This window comes from Caretta caretta, chromosome 3 (assembly GCF_965140235.1).
Source record: "Caretta caretta isolate rCarCar2 chromosome 3, rCarCar1.hap1, whole genome shotgun sequence".
NCBI classification, from domain to species: Eukaryota; Metazoa; Chordata; order Testudines; family Cheloniidae; genus Caretta; species Caretta caretta.
Window position 1 is genome coordinate 169,000,895 of NC_134208.1, and position 17,133 is coordinate 169,018,027.

Genomic DNA, 17,133 nt, shown 5'->3' on the forward strand with positions numbered 1-17,133 from the left:
CCACCCCTTTTTTTAGGGTTGCCTCTTTGCACTTTCCTTAAGAAACATATGTCAAGTCACCTTTTCAGCCCCAGGCTAGGAAGGTTCTGCTGAACAGCAAATCCATGTAATTTGCTTCTTTATTGTGTCACCCTTTTATTTAGCAAACACACATTCCAGCAAACACTTTCACAACAGGGCATTGACAGGAAACATTCAAAGTACTGGGCAGCACTCTAACCACTCAAATCCGAATGACTTTAATAGGAGACTTGCACATTAGCAAGCCAGGCTGCTCTTTAAAAATAGTATTATTTATTTTCTTAATGGAGGCAGAAGGTTATGGAAGCTTTCCCAGGAGCAGAACCACATTAAGAGAGACAGTCTGCAAGGTGCTAAGCACCCTTAATGAGATGGCCAGTGACTCCCAGAAGGCACTAAGTATCTTGCAGAATTGGGACCTAATAATATTTTTCTTTTAGGAAGCTAGAGAAGTCCAAATGCATGTTCTGGCTGAGTTTCTGTGATTGCAAATAATGATCATAAAAGTCACTGTTTCTGCTAACTCTGTCGGTGTTTTGTTGAAGTCCCCTTATTCTGAGGGGTTTATGAATTGGTTGTAGAAAATTGTTCTGGGCTAAAACTCAGCATATAAATTCTCCTCCCCGGCAGCTGAATGTTTTTATAAAATTTGAAAAATGTATTTGCTTTGTCCTTCCTTTCATCTGCAGAGGGTATAAAATCATGTTGCTGGTTTAATCTGCACTTTTTTTGTTAGATCATATAGTATCGTCTATTTCTTTGATTACCTCCACACCATCCCCTACACATCTGGGGCCATATTCACTTCTTGTTATAACTCTCATTGTTCCCGATTCTGGTCTCTCACCTGGATAGGTCAGGAACATCTCCTGCATTGATGTGAGATCTGAATCAGATCACTTACTTCAATAGGTGATTATTCCAGGGCAGAATTTTGTCCCCAGGAAATACCCAATCCATGTAACTGTCCTCTTACACAGCCATTGAAGTGCCACACTTTTTGGCCACTATACTACTCTGACATCTGTTTACTGATTCCCTTCCACCTGGCATGTGGTTAAATTATACCACCTTTATCACTGCTGAATTTGATCCCTGGAGTTAGGAGAGTCTTCCTGAAATACAATTCCATATTGTTTCTTGTAGCTATTGTGTAATCTTTGTTCTGTTTTCTCAAGGCTGGGGGAAGTTTGCTCGCTTGACACGAGCCCTCACAAGCAGCCGGGGCGTCTTGCAGCAGCTTGCTCCAAGCGTGCAGAAAGGAGAGAACGTTCACAAGCATTCTCGACTTGCCGAGGTGAGAGAGAGTATGGAGCATGTGACTAGATTGTGATTGCTGAATCCGTATGTCTGTATATGGAATTTCAACGTGTAGTCAGAAGACAAGATTCATTACCCTAAAATCACTGTCTTCTAGTGCAGTTTACAGATGAATGACACACCTAAATGCCACTGTAAGTGAAGTACTTCCATCTTTACTGGGGTAGATGTAAGTAGGTCTCATTTCATCCCAAATTACCAAGACCTTATCCATGGAGAAATTACACTAGACCGAGTTTACATATCTTTTGCATATGGTGAAGACTAGAAGGAAAGTAGGAATCCAGTGGAAAAGGTACTCGGAGGGCTAACCGTGGGGAAAGGTGATTACATAATATTTCCATGTCCTCATGTAGCTGACAATGTTCTCTCTATACTAGCTATGCACCTTTGTGCTCTTTTGCCATTAGGTTCAGGCTTGGAAGGGAGGGAATCCAGGAACAAACGTGCTATGCAGTAAGTCCCCCTGGAAAATGAATCAATAAGTGCTGTCCATAAAATGTCACTTAAACTAAGCATAATATTAGGATCTACACTCATATGGTCATCAGAGAGGTCATATAACAATATGAATACTAACCAGTATTTTTCACTTATGTTGCCTTTTTTCCAAGGATCTCAAAGTTCACTAGGATCTATGAGTGCTCATGTGAGCATAACTGGGGTGGGAAAAGCTATGGGTAGTACAGCAGAGAAGCCTAGGAAATACCTATTGGCTGAGGACTGTCAGTGTAGAAAGGGCTGGGAGAACATCTAGGAGGAAGCTGGATCTGAGGATTTGTGGTCTTCAGAAGTCAGATGTCTTCTCTTGTTGCTGTTGATCAATATTGTAGCCATCCACTCACTTTATGGAAGCTTTCCCAGGAGCAGAACCACATTAAGAGAGACAGTCTGCAAGGTGCTAAGCACCCTTAATGAGATGGCCAGTGACTCCCAGAAGGGATGTAGTTTCTTGCAACATTGGGACCTAATAATATTTTTCTTTTAGGAAGCTAGAGAAGTCCAAATGCAATGTGATTGCAAAGTAATGATAGTAAAAGTCACTGTGACTGCTAACTCTGTTGGTGTTTCATTAAAGGCCCCTTATTTTGAGGGGTTTATGAATCGGTTGTAAAAAATTTTTCTGGGCCAAAATTCGGCATATAAATTCTGGGGTAATTTAGGAATACACTTGAAAAGGGATTGTCATTTTCCATCAGGTTCCACACATGAACCTCACTCATTCATCGGAATATCTTACAGTAAAAGAGTTCAGGAGGCTGGCAGGTGTTTTTAATATTTATCCGACATAAACTATGCTTGTTAGCTCTCATATAGTGATTGTTATCTGTAGATCTCATAGCCAATTATAAGGGAAGGTATAGATCTTTATCCCCATTTTACAGGATGTGGAACTGAATCACCGAGAAGTGAAGTGATTTTGCTCAAAATTACCTAGCTTGTCAGATGTAGAACTGAGATGAAAACCCAGCACACCTGACTCCACCGCCAGTGCCTTACCAATTAGACCACGCTGCTTTTGCTATGTGGGAGCTTCAGAAGGTCACTTAGTCTGTAATTGGTTCTGTGGCCCTTTCACTCACTTGCAGGGCCTGAGATTGCCCAAATATATTTGTGTCTACTCCTACTGGAATTCATTTCATTTAGAAAGACAATTCTGTAAGTAAAATGGTTGAAATTCTGCACAATAATTTCCTTACTCCTGTTAACTCCACAATATCATTATGACAAAAAAGGAGGGAGAAATCTTAAGTGTCTTTCAGCAGCTGGGGCCCATGTTGAGTGCACAGCTTTATTATGTGGGGGAAAAACCCAACTCTGCTGCCATTCATCATTGATGTCTACAGTAGTGCACGCTTCCAATATTGTGCTCTCAGTCTTAAAAATATATCCAACTCCTGCAGCCCAGTTCTGCCCTCAAGGATGCAACTCTCCTTCATATAATTTGGAATTGTACCCATGTAAGAGTCTGACCCAACTCCCACTGAAGTCATTTACAAGTTGCTTTTTGGCCAATAGGATCCTGAAATCTTTTAGACTGATTATAAACTATACATGATAGAGTGGACAGAACCAGCTGCATAACTGCACATAGCAATGCTGAAAACAGTTTAGGGAAGCAAAGGACACTATTTAGTTGATCCTATAAATAATTAAGGAGACAGAGTGTCAGGCAAGGATTTGAAAGAGGATCAAACGGCATCATGAAAAGGTCAAGCGTTAGGTGGGCTGTGGTCAGTGCAGATGGGTGGGTATAGAACTTACAACCACCTTTTCCATCTGAACTCAAGGAGGAAGTATTACCAGCATAAGGGTTTGTACCCCCTTGGTAGGGCTCCAGCCACTAGAGGGAGAGACAGTCGCAAACATCATGCAGTGGGTTCATGGGCTTTGCCTACACGAGAACATTCAGCATCCATTGTCAGCAACAGGTGAAGCTGCACTGGTGATGACAACAGTTTAGAGAAGGTCTTCCTGATGTGGTCTTGAAAATGGGTTAGCCCAATATACCCAAGCACTTCAACCAGCCATATGGGTTGGTTGTCTGTACCAAGGAAATTGCCACAATTGCTGACAACAGGTACAAAATGTCTTGGTGTAGATAAGACTTTAGAGTAGCTAAATCTGTCATTGCTTAATGGTCTCTGTGGGAGGTGTGGGTACTCAGCACCTCTGAGAACCTACTCCAATATGTATCATGATCTCTATGAAAAACAGGTGAGCTCCTGGCCAATATCTGCACCGTAACTTAACATGAGCCTGAAAAGGCACATGTATGTGGCTGTGGCAATGCAGACTACGGAGCTTGTGTATTCCGTCTTTGAGTCTTCTCTGCACTCAGTTAATCAAGAATGAAAACCTGATTTCAGTAGTCGTCCTATATGGCTGGCACTGCTGGGAAAGCCTTCGCCTTGTGGTAGCTTAGATACGGCAGAATTTTGGGCAACTCTCCTCCCCATCTCTGCCTTCTTCACACACCTCTAAAGAACTTCAAGACCTATCATCAATCATTCTTTCCTTCATTTCAAATGTTTTCCTTTTTCCAGTGCATGCTAGAACTTAGAAACACAAGACCAGTTTCTGATTTCATTTAATAATAATAATATCTAGCTGTTATATAGCACTTTTCACTGGTACAGCTAAAAGCAGTTTACAAAGGAGATAAGCATCATCCCCATTTTACAGGTAGGGAAACTGAGGTACAGAGGTTAAAAGCCTGCTCAATATCACCCAGCAGGCCAATGGCAGTGCCAGGAACAGAACCTAGATGTCCTGCGTCCTAGCTGAGTGTTCTGTCCACTAGGGATCACTGCCTCATGATGTCAATTCACAGTTGCTCCAATGAACTCAATGAGTGGATAATGTGTTCAATAAGACTTTGCACTGGTGCAGATGGCAGGTTCGTTTCTACTAATAAAGGGCAGGAACTTATTTTACACGTGTGGAATGAGTTCCTTTAATTGCCACTTGAATATTGCACTCATTGTTTTAAAGTGGTCATTGGGTCTGATTCTGATCTTATTTACATCATTGTATATTGGGAGTAACTGTACTGAAGCCAAAGGCATTAGACCAGAGTAAAAGCTGGGTATGTGTAATCAGAAGCAGGACCATTTATCTTTACTTAGAGTGGTTGGTTGGGTCTAGCTTGGTAGCCTTCTTGTTCTATAAAAGTGTCTGGACTATTCTGGACATGAGACAATGTATTTGCAAGCCTTATGTGAGAACTTTTCTACCGCTCTGAATAAACTTCAGCCGGTTTAGAGTATTAAATTCAAGTTAAAAATTCATCCTTTTTTCTCTACTGACTGTCAGTGGTATTTGCTCTCGAAGTCTCTGTATTTATTGGAGTAATATCTTGTAAATTAACTGAGTTCAAGAAAGGTGCTTGATTGCAAAAGGCCTTTGTTTATCCACTGAGCAGGTAAAGTGTGGGAAATGTCAGTGTAAGCTTCTACCCTCTATCAATATGACCCTGAGAGGATAATTCTGTCTTCATGCCCATTCTGTTCTTGGCCTCTCTGCTGAGAGTGCCAGTTTGTGCTGTGACACTGGTGGTATGACGTGGACACTCATTCACCATGCGCTAAGTGGAGACCACCGATTCATTTCGCGTGGGCCACTGAACAGCTGCCAGATAGTAACAAGTTTAGATTTCTCTGGCCATGGCAAGCATACATTTTTAATATGGAAAACTCCGAAATGTATTGTATACTAAATGCTAAGACGTGCTATGATTTTGAAAGAGACGTAATGAAGTTGCAATGGAATATAAACTAATCAGTACCCTTTTACAATTTGACCACCCTGCAGCTGACTTACGAGCCTTTGTCCCTGGCCATTGGGCACTGTACGTGTTCTCTGTACTGATGCTATTGGCTGATTTATTCTGTACATTTGCCATGAAGTTCTGTGTTGACAAGATTATGTCACAATTAAAAACGCAATAGGTATAAGCTATAAAAGTAGTTAAATTTATAGTGGCTCTTGGCAGCACTGCTTAATAAAGGGTATACCAGCATTTCCATTGTCAACCTTCCTTTTCAGGGCCTTATAACTCAATATCTACTTCAAATTGAAACTTAGAACATGGACTCTTTGCCCACCAGGGTTGTGTTTGTGTGTGAGAGTGCGAATGAATGCAAAAGGGAGATGTGGCTGCAAATGATTGATTTTTTTTTTCAATCATAAAAGACCTTAAAACAAATTACAGTGGCAGCTTGTTGATTAACTTTGAGTACTGACTGTTGACACAATCCCCATTTCTGTAACAAGTCTGTGGTATAAATATTTGTATTTTGTGATATGTTAAAAATATTAATACAGCCTGGCAAAACTTTGATGAAAATTGTCACTTCTCCACTCTAAATAATAATCTATGGCTTTAAAGAGCTATTAAAACATCAGGCATTGTTACCAAAAATAATAAACACAGATAGTACTATAGTAGTAGCAGATGAATCATAAATAATTGGGGCAATACTGCTATTAATAACTTTCTGAAATAAATAATTCTTTTATTGCGCTATAAACACAAAATGGAAAAAAAAAACCTCCTAAAATAGGTTGGTTTCACTTATTTAGGCGTCTAATTCTGATAGTAATGAGGTATTTACTTATTACATGTTTTGGATTGCAACCAACATCAGTTGCTTACATTTTCTCCATAGTTCCTTTTCTGGTCATCTTCTTCTCCCCCCGTCCCCTGCCCAGGAGCAGAAATGCATGGCTACTAGCTGGAACGGAATTGGTACACATAGGCTGGTAACCGCCACAGGTCTTGGGGCACATCTCCCAGGTGGGTGCTCCAAAGAGGATTGTGCTTCAGGGTGGCACAATCCTTTCCAGAGCTCACAGATGCGCGGGGAGAGCATTCCGGTACACCACCCTTTAAGCTGGTGTAGCATGTGCCTCTCTCGGTGCTTGGCTAGCTTTGCTGGCTGGTGCAGAGGATGTGGGAACAAGGCCCTGCTCTTTTATGCCCCTTTGGGGGTGATTTACATTCTTGGAGGCATTATGAAGGAGCAGCTGGGCTGTGTGTCACCCCTCATGTCAGGGGCTCAAGGCGGGGAAACAGCTCTTCCCAGTTTTCCATACACCTACACAGCTGCCAGGCAAAACCTAGCCCTTCGGTCATAATCTTCTTGGGTCTTTCTCTGTGTTTTTTCTGCAGTGCTGGGCACGCTGCTAGTGCTTAATGACAAAAGCAACCCTGTGATGACTCATTTAGAACAGTCAGGTTCATTAGAGGGTTTATTCCTCCTCCAATTTTTTAAAAAAGAGTTTGGTGCCTGTGAAAGTTCCCAGGTTGGCAGCTCCAGAGACAGAAGTCAAGTTGGTTATCTACAGAACAGGTAGAGCACAGTACAAGCTGACCTACTCCTCTGCCTCCCTCTCCATGGGTGAGATGATAGTTCAGTCTCTGTGGCTTTGGATTTCCTTCTGAGAATGGCAACAAGACCCCAGATGTGCTGATGGTGTTTGCAACATGCACATATCTCTGTGAGGAGCTCAGCTAAAGCTGAGACTAACTACTAATTTAAACAGGTCAAGTAGCTATCAGTTGTTAGCTATATTTGGTCCTTTTCAACCTGGACTAGATTTGAACTGGAGACCTAGAGGTGAAATATCTATTACTAAGCCGTGAGCCTTTCAGTTCAGTGCAGAATAGCATGATCTACAAAACAAAAAGGAAGACAGACTTAAATCCTCTTATTTTTTATGCTGCAGTCATTGGGCCTCTCATATATAAAGGTGGAGTAATTCTGTTGATTGTTGATAACATTTAAGAAACTAAAGCAGTCAAGTTGTATATCTTCATAATGACTTGAGCCTCAAGGTCTGATTCTCCTTACACTTAATTCAGTTGTGCATCAGTGTAACTTCACTGACTTTACTGAAGTTACTTCTGATATACATCAGAGTAACTGGGACCAGAATTTGGCCCTTAGTTTCTAGGCCAGATACAGATAGATCTTACCTTTCTTTGTTTCTATCATACATATACCTATGTGAATACACGAGTAAGCTTCCAGACAGTGTTTTTCTAATTTACATAAAGCAAGATTTTCTTAGTGTTAATTAAGAGTTGGCGGTTTTACCATTGAGTTTCAGGGTCTCAGGATTAGGCCATTCTGAGTGGATTTGAAAATTTCACCTGTAGAACCTAAATTCTAAAATATAGTTTACTCATACTAAGGACAAGTTATTTTTAGTTTTCAGGGTTTTTCACTGTCAAGATTCATGTGTATATTTCCAGATTTAAAAGGTGGTTGTCAGGATGGTTGTCAGAATGTCTGCCTGTGGCTATATTAAAGTAACAATGTTGATAGAGATTAACGTAGATGTATGCCAAAAATGACAACCCTAGTCTCCAAGGACCTTTTGATGGCATAAGTAGTATGACCCCCAAGAGCACCTCAGTGCCAGATGGCCAGGAACTACCTGACATGTACCAGTGAGTTTCAGTTGGTCTAACCAGGCCAGTGGACCCCAACTCACTACTGTCACAACTTCCATGGCCCATTTTAAATACAAATGATCATATGTGAACTGGTGACAATGGTGATTAATATCATTGTGAAATATATGTATTAACACTAGATGAGGAATTACGGTTACTCACTAATACTATGCTTTAAAGTCTGTGACCAAAAGGAGAGAATCAGTTTTTCTCCCAGACAGGAAGGAAGACAGCTACCTACCTGTCTTATATATAAATTAAGATTAGAAGAATTAAAACAATGGAAGCCCAATTCACATATGAATCATCAGGGGGATGGGAAGCCCACAGGAAGGGAAGAACAGCATGAGATCATCCTGAGTCTGGGGACAAAAGTGTGAGTTTAGGAAGATCGAAGGAGAGAGAAGACACCATCTTGGTATCCATTGCTGGACAGACACAAGGGGCCAGACCTGTTGCAAGATGAGAAATATGGGCCCTTCAGCCAAGAGGGTTGAAGTCTCAGGAAACTAAACATAGGTGAGAAACCTGCTTAAGCAAAGATCTTTCACCTAGAAAGACAAAGGAAACCCAGCACCTTGTTCTTCTGTGGAAAGTCCTGACTGAGAGAGGGTCAGCCCTGGCTGGAAATAAAAAGATTGGTAAGAAATAGACCTTGAACCAAGGCTGTAGCTTGTTGAGTTTAAATTTTAGACTTTTAGATGTGTGTTTTCACTTTTATTTGCTTGTAACCATTTCTGGTTTTATCTCTTTTATTTGGTATCACTTAATCCATGGTCTTTTGTTAACAAACTTATTATATTTTTACTAAAAAGAAAAGGAGTACTTGTGGCACGTTAGAGACTAACAATTTATTTGAGCATAAGCTGTAGCTCACAAAAGCTTATGCTCAAATAAATTTGTTGGTCTCTAAGGTGCCACAAGTACTCCTTTTCTTTTTGCGAATACAGACTAACACAGCTGCTACTCTGAAACCTATATTTTTACTATAAACCAATTCGGTGCTGTGTTTGAAGGGAAGGGTGTGTTTTACCCCCCAGTTAAATGAATAAGCTGTGATGTATTGACAAGTCAGCAGAGCACAAACTTGATATATTTTGTGAAAGCACAGTGGTAGGGGCTGTACATTGCAGAGAAGCATCTCTGAGGAGCTTGGAGGCTAGAGTTCACTGATAGTTACCTGCTAGGCTGGGAGATTATTGAGGAGTTTGCTGGTGAGGAAGACAAACCGGTGTGGCAGGAAAGTGAGACACAAACAAATCACCAGCAAAACTCTCCCTTGTGTAGGCAGAGAGGTCACACAGTGGCTCACAGCTCTGGGTATCCTCAGCAGCATGTTACAAGAGGCAACTGCGGTTTTGCCCTGCATTTAAGAGGTGGTAAAAATGTTCTAGCAGTGGCTGGGACCATTAAGTATTATAACTAAAATCTACTTAACTGACCTGCAGAATGTCACTCTGGGTTATACCTGCTATTGTCAGAGATGGGAAGTGCATGCTGACCAATTATTGCAATGGATGAGTAGTCTGGATGAGTCCGCTTGCCCCTCAGACTGCATTTCAGACTTGGGACTATATATTACCATTACTTCTTATGCAGACTCCCATTGAAGCCAATAGTTGGATTCACCCACAGTGGTTCAAAGGGATGTTTTGAATCAGTTCATCCATGGGCACTTGCCCAATCCGCTGCCCCAGCCAGTACCACATACTTTTGGGGGGATGGCAGTGGTTGGCTGCAGCCTCTTGATAGAGAGGGGATTATTGCCACCTCGCATCACCTCAAGCTTCTCTAACCACCCAAGGGCAGATTTCCTGTTGCATGGAGCACTGGATGAATAAGGTCCAGGGCTGGCAGGATATGGCTCCAGGAATGCTTTGTGATAGCCAGGACCAAATCCTAGCCTGGAGTGCTCTATTAGGATTCTAATTACAGCCTCACATGTTGACCCTCTGTTTTGCGGCTGTTTCTGGAAACTAAGTTCAGCATAGGAGGTCACGTTTGCCTACATTTTTCATATTGTTCTGGATTGTTGATGATTCTCTGTTTGATCTTGGGTGTACGCAGTCTGCAAATCTATTACTCCGGGGGGCATTCTGCGCCAAAAAATTAAAAACTCTGCACATATTTTAAAATTCTGCAAGTTTTGTCAATAAACAAATGCAGAGGGTCCAGCATGGCAATGGGGAGCACAGGCTGTACAAAGGTGGGAGATCACCCTGCAGCCTCCCTGGCTCCGCATCCCTTGGATACAGACTCAGTGGTGATACTGCATCTGACCCTGACACAGCACAAGGCCAGGGCCTGCCCCAGAAACACCCTGGGGCCCTGCCCCTCTGTGCCTGGTGTACCAGGTGTGGGGCAGGCAGGCTCAACCAGGCAGGATCCAAATGTGGAGGGGCTCAGTGTGAGAGGATTCTGTGTGGGATAATCTGGGTGCAGGCAGCTCGGGGGGGGGGGGTTTAGAAGTGGGGGGGATCTGGATGCACAGAGGATCATTGGGTGTGGGGGTTTCAGGTGCAGCACAATAGGACCCTGCAGGGGCTTCCAGGTGAAAGTGGTTGGGGCTCAGCGGAAGGGTCTGGGCATGGGGGTCTCAGCGTGGGGGGGAGGGTCTGGATGCTAGGGAGTGGGGATTGGTGGGGTGGGGATCTGGGCAGATAGTTGGGGGTCAGTGCATGGGGGTCTGGATGTGGGGGCTAGTCCTGCGGTGATTTACCTCTCCACCGGCCACTCCGGCAATGTACCTGCACTGCTAGAGAGTGATGTGTGACTGCTCTTGCAGCTTCCCTTTGTTTCCCTGTCATTTTTCTGTGTGTAAGCAAAGAAATCTACCGGGGAAATGAATTCTGCACACGTGCAGTGGCGCATAATTCCCCCAGGAGTAATCTATCTATGGCTCTGATCAGCTCTTGCTGCCCCCTCCTGGAGAAAATGTTGGACTCTGACAATCATCAGGCCTGATTTTCCACAGCCTTGCACCTCACATGGTCATTTACATCTGTGCAAAATGAGTGTGAAATGCTATCATTCTAGTGTGGTGCTGTTTTGCACTCACTCTGCACAGGTGTAAATGACCATAAAAGGTGCAGAAGAACAAAGAATCAGGCCCTAGGATGCTTATAAAGACACAATCTAAGAGCTGATTATTCTCCTTTTTTCCTTTCAGTTTAATCTGTTGGAAATAGCCATCAGCTCACAAAAGATCATTTTAAAAGGTTCAGCAAAGTCTGCAAATAAAAGTCTGCATATAAATGATATTAAAAAGCTGATGTGCGGATAACTCCTGTGAGGGCATATTGTCTGATCTCGTCCTACAGGTGGCAGCGATTTATTTTCCCTTTCCCCATTCTCCAAAGCAAATTAATGGCCATGCTACAGTAAACATGAAAAAAAATGGAAGATCTAAAAAGCTTTCCCAGATGCCACTTGTTTGGCATTGACTCACCTCCCTCTGGCAATGCCTTTATCTTCCTCTCAATTTTCTCCTATCACTGAGCCAATGCAAGCCTTCACATTTTTTATTTGAGGAAAAAGTGTAAGGGCCTGATTCTGATCTCACTCCGGTTTCATGCCTGTGTGCGTCCATTGACTTACATGGAGTCACTCCTGATTTACACTAGCGTGAGATGAACATCAGGTCCAAAACCTTCCAGACATGATTCTATTCAGTTATTCCAGTGTATTAATCAGGCCTAATGAAGGCAGTGAAGTTACACTGGGTAAAACCAATCCAAGGCCCAATTCCAAAAAGGACTTAACTTCAAGCTAAGAGTGTGGTCAATGAGTTTTAAGCGCATGCTTAAAGTTAAGCCTTTGCTTAAGTGCTTTGTTGAATTTGGGCCTATATGAGGTCAGAATCAGATCCTAGGTCTTCAGATATTCAGTACTCCTGATGTCTGAATTATTTTAATGGAAAGTGAAAGTTAAAAGCTGGCATAATTTACTGGGCTAATGGTGCAATTTTGTGGTGTTGAAAGCAAAGTGAGTTTACTCTTATGCCCCACAAAGTAGCACAACAAAGTCCAATTAATTCATGCCACATCATAGCATCAGTATAGCAGAGAATTAAATCAACAGCGTTCAGAGGCAGTGTGGTCCAGTGGTTGTGGCACTGGGCTGTGAATAAGGAGAGCTAGGTATTATTCCTGGTTTTGCCAGTGACCTTGTGCAAGTAACTCCTTGCCTCTGCTTCCCTTCCCACCCTTCGTCTGTCCTGTCTATTTAGACTGTAAACTCTTCAGGACAGAATCCGTCTCTTGCTATGTATGTTTTCAGTGCCTCATGCAATGGGGCCCTGTAACAGGAAGGCCTGCCCCTTAGGGTAAGTCTATATTGCAGCTGGGAGCCAGCCCCCCCAACCAGGGTAGACACATTCACGCTAGTGGGGTTTGAGCTGGTGCGCTAAAAACAGCAGCATGGACATTGCGGCTCAGGCTGGAGCTCAGGCTCTCACGCCGACCCAATCCCCTGGGTCTATGCTCGTGTGGCTAGCCTGAGTCTCCACCATACCTGCAATGCCCGCGCTGCTGTTTTTAGTGAGGTAGCTCAAGCCCCACTAGTGCGAGTCCATCTACCTGGGCAGGAAGCTCACTCCCAGTGGCAGTGCAGACATACCCTTAAGGTCTAAGAAGCCTAGGCTAGCCAGCTCTGTTCCATTAGCCCTACCTATGCCATAGGTAGCTGCCTCCCAGCCTAAGAGGACTGGACTAATTGGGGTCAGGTGAGACCCTGAAACATCTGGATCTCATGGGAGAGCTGAGAAAACTCTGTTTGAAGGAAGAACCACAGGAAACAAGTTGGGCTCTTGTGGGAGGGTCTGGAAGGACTCCAGGGAAGCAGCGAGCATCCTACGTCTGAGTAGGGAAGATAGAAAGGTAGCTCCAAGAGGAGCCAAGACTGTGAAGGGACAGGGAAGCATGCTCCATCCTAGAGCAGGGAGACTTAAAGGGAGCCCAGAAAGTGCTCAGAAGGGGAACCAAAGTGGGGCAAAAGTACTTTTGGATTGTTTGGAGTTGTGTGCACTGACCTTTGAAAGTGACCTAGACTGAACCATGTCTATTCTGTGGCAGAGAGACAAAACCCTATGGATGAGAAAATGAGGCAGAGCACTGGCAGGAGCCATGCTTGGCCAGCAGGGGGTGCTATGGGACACACATGCCCTGTGACGGACCCCGATCTGGGGTTGGCATCAAATTGCTACCATAATGCAAACAGGAAGCTACAACACCATAAAAACAAATAGTGAAAGGATGTAGAGGCAACCGGTTAATTTAAAAGGATTCTGTTGTACTGTACTTGCAACTCTTTAGTGTTTAAAGGAGTCGCAGGATTTTGTAATAGGCACTATTTCTGTGAAACGTTTTGTTGAGCTCAATAATCAAAAAAATGAAAAATATTTCCCTTTTTCTGAAATATCTGTCGTTCCAGGTACTGCAGCTGGGCTCTGAAATCCTTCCACAGTACAAACAAGAGGCACCAAAGACTCCACCACATATCATTTTACATTATTGTGTTTTCAAGACCACCTGGGACTGGATCATCCTGATTTTAACCTTCTACACTGCTATTTTGGTCCCTTACAACGTCTCCTTTAAAACCAAACAGAACAACGTGGCCTGGCTGGTGATAGATAGCATTGTAGATGTCATTTTTTTAGTAGACATTGTGCTTAATTTCCATACCACCTTCGTTGGGCCAGCCGGAGAGGTGATCTCAGACCCCAAGCTGATCCGCATGAACTACCTGAAGACCTGGTTTGTGATTGATCTGCTTTCATGCTTGCCATACGACGTCATCAATGCATTTGAGAATGTTGATGAGGTTAGTATACCAGGCTCATTTCCAGGGCTTTATTTTTTTTCTTTTAATGTTTGCCTCCCCCCAAAAAATAAGGAATGAATACTTGTAAATATGCTGGCATATGGTGTGAGCATGTCTCCCTTTAGTAGCTGTCCACAGCAATTGCTGCTGCTTATTCATAGCTATGCAACATAATGTAGATATTGTCTTGCACACACCACCTCCTGTCCCAGGGCTGGGCCTAGATGTGTTGCCACCCAGGGTGGAAAACCATTTTGGTCCCCTGTCGTGAATGAACCAGCCAAGTGTGTATGCCCAAAAATAAAATTAAAAAAAAAAAAAGGCAAGTAATGTAGTGCCCCTAGAAGTTGGTGCTCAGGGCAACAGCCGTGGTTGCTGGCCCTATTTCCTCCCATGGGTGATCGAATAACATCTCTTTGGCAATTAGTGGTAATTTTTATAGGAGAAAGTAAGATCAGGAGGGTATTCACTGGTTTTATCCAGCTGTCTTTAATTTGATGTAGTAGCCAGAAAGGAGGAGGACAGCCAGCATGATATGGCTAGCAGACTACGGTTGCTCCATGCACCACAGTTTGGAAGACATGGCATACCAAACATTTATCTGAAACTACCATTTTCCAGCTCGTTTTGATGACTTACAGTCTAGAAGGGGCAGAAGAGAGGGATCATGGAACCTTCCCTCCCTCCTTGCTCACCTTCTTCAGGGCTAGCCACAAGACAGCTGGGGAGCACAGACATTCCCCTGGGCTAATCCCACCAATGACTTAAACTAGGGGGATAGGTTGTAGCTTTAACAGTTTTACTTTTAGTCATTTAGACTAGACTGCATTGAGACTAGACTAATCGCCTTTTATATTAAAGTCACATGTGCAAATAGTTTATAAAGGGTGGTTAAATAACGAATATCTTAATAAATGGTTAGTCAATTAGTATAGATGAGTCCAACAGGTTGCTTATAACTAAGGCTACGTTTATGTCACGGAGGTCATGGAAGTCACGGAATCTGTGACTTCCAGAGACCTCCCTGACATTCTCTGCTTCAGCCCCAGGGGCTGCAGGACTCTGGAGCTGACAACCAGTGGGGCCCTGGCAGGGTCCCAACGACAGATGACAGCAGCAACAAGCAACAGGGAGCCCCCCTGCAATGTTCCAGCAACAGGTGACAGACTCCTGAGGGGGCTCTCCTCAGGGTTCCAGCGACAGGCAATAGCCTTGTGGGTGACAGGGGGGTGCCTCGGGTGAGCGGCTGGGATGTCCCATTTTTCTCTTTGGGAAATATAGTCACCCTGCAGCTCCCAGCCACCATGGGTGAGGGGGACCCCCACAGCTCCCAGCCACCACGGTGGTAGGGGGAAATCATGGAGCCACATCAGCAAGTCACAGACAGGTCATGGCTTCCATGAATTTTTGTTTATTGACCGTGAGCTGTCCATGACTTTTACTAAAAATAACCATGACAAAATCTTAGCCTTACTTATAACCATCTATAACACCATCTAGTGATGTGCTTATAACCAGCTGTGAGACACAGTACTTGTAGTAAAGTGGTCATCATGAGGTTAACAGGATTACTCAATATATTATGTGTTGGAGTCATGCTCCCCCCTTCCCTTATTTAGTGGGACTTCCCCCACCCTCCTCCTGTTGTGATGCAGCTAAATAAAACAGCAAATTGTCAGTCTGTAGTCCTGTGAGTAGACTTATTTTTGTTGCATTGAAAGGTCCCTTTACAAAACTACTCATGCCTGTAACATACTTCTAACACCTATTAATCGTTTATTCATCCTTTATAATCCATTTATAAACATAACCTTAATGTAAAGTGTGACCAATCTGTGTCCTGAAATCAGGACATTCCTTAAAATAATGTCCAATGAAATATCTGGATAATACCAAAAAAAAACATTTTACTACTTGTATAATTAAACAAAAAAAGCTGTGAGAACGAAGCATTGTTCGTCTCATTAGATCCATGTAAAATATTTGTTTTTCACTTTGGCTGGGGATAGCTAGGCAAACTATTAAGTGCAGAGAAGCAAATATAATGTTATGTGAGATTTAATTCCCTGAAGATAGATTTTTGTTTTATATAGAGCCACAGACTGAATTAACACAAGTGAAATCACCCCCAAAACTTTGTAAGCCCTGTCCTTAAATATTTGTTTGTCCCAAATTGTGCCAAAGGGAAGATTTATGTGAAAGACTGACATTTTGCTGTTGTAGATAATCATGGTACTCATAAAGCAATAGAAGGATTGATCAAGTGATCAACAGCTGGCATCTACAGTAGAGTTTATATATTTGTGTGGTGTCTACAGTAGAGTTTAAAAAAACAAAATCAAACAACTAGAGTCAACTTTCTTTACGTTCCTAGAACAGTAGCAAATCATTCTTGATCCTGCTGGACAGGCTCTTGATAACCTGAGTCTGATTCTGTCAGGATGACATACAGAACACACCCAGGTGTGAATGTCCATGCTAGAGGCCATTACACTGAAATGAAAAGCCTTTAAGTGAACAGAGATAGGTACATAGTTACTGCAATGATTTTCTGAAGTGATTATTATTGTTATACTTGGAACTTGGTTTTTCAGATTCTTAGGATAAAGCTGTCATTCAAAGGGAACAACTGGTTCAAACTGTAATTATTCTATGGTTCTTCAATAGTTTCTTAATCAGAAAAGTACAATAGTGTTATTCTTGGTCATTCTAGTTATCCCATTCAAGCAAAGAAAACATGCTGTTCTTGATTCTGTTGTTCTAATGCTGTTCACCATTACTTCCCCTAATGGGGCCAGATCCTTAGTTGGTGTAAATCAATGTAGATTGACTAGGGCAAATCCTCAGCTGGTGTGAATTGTCAGAGCTCCATTATGATCAATGGAGCTATGACAATTTACACCAACTGAGGATCTGGCCCCATATTTGTTGTCCATTTCACTATGAACTGCTTCAGAGGAGAGATAAAGACAATCCATCTCTTTGAAGGGCCAAATTCAGAAAGT

General features: G+C 42.8%; 1 protein-coding gene across 4 annotated transcripts in view; it reads left to right on the forward strand.

Moving 5' to 3' along the window:
• Positions 1 to 17,133, forward strand: part of KCNH1 (potassium voltage-gated channel subfamily H member 1) — a 314,873-nt gene that overhangs the window by 43,606 nt on the left and 254,134 nt on the right. For all 4 annotated transcript variants that reach the window (XR_012667760.1, XR_007355670.2, XM_048843090.2 and 1 more), the window contains 2 exons: positions 1,200 to 1,318; positions 13,736 to 14,128. Coding sequence is in view for 2 of the 4 variants with exons in the window: in XM_048843090.2 (XP_048699047.1) it covers positions 1,200 to 1,318; positions 13,736 to 14,128 (512 nt within the window). In the remaining 2 variants the exon portion in view is untranslated. The remainder of the gene's footprint in view (positions 1 to 1,199; positions 1,319 to 13,735; positions 14,129 to 17,133) is intronic.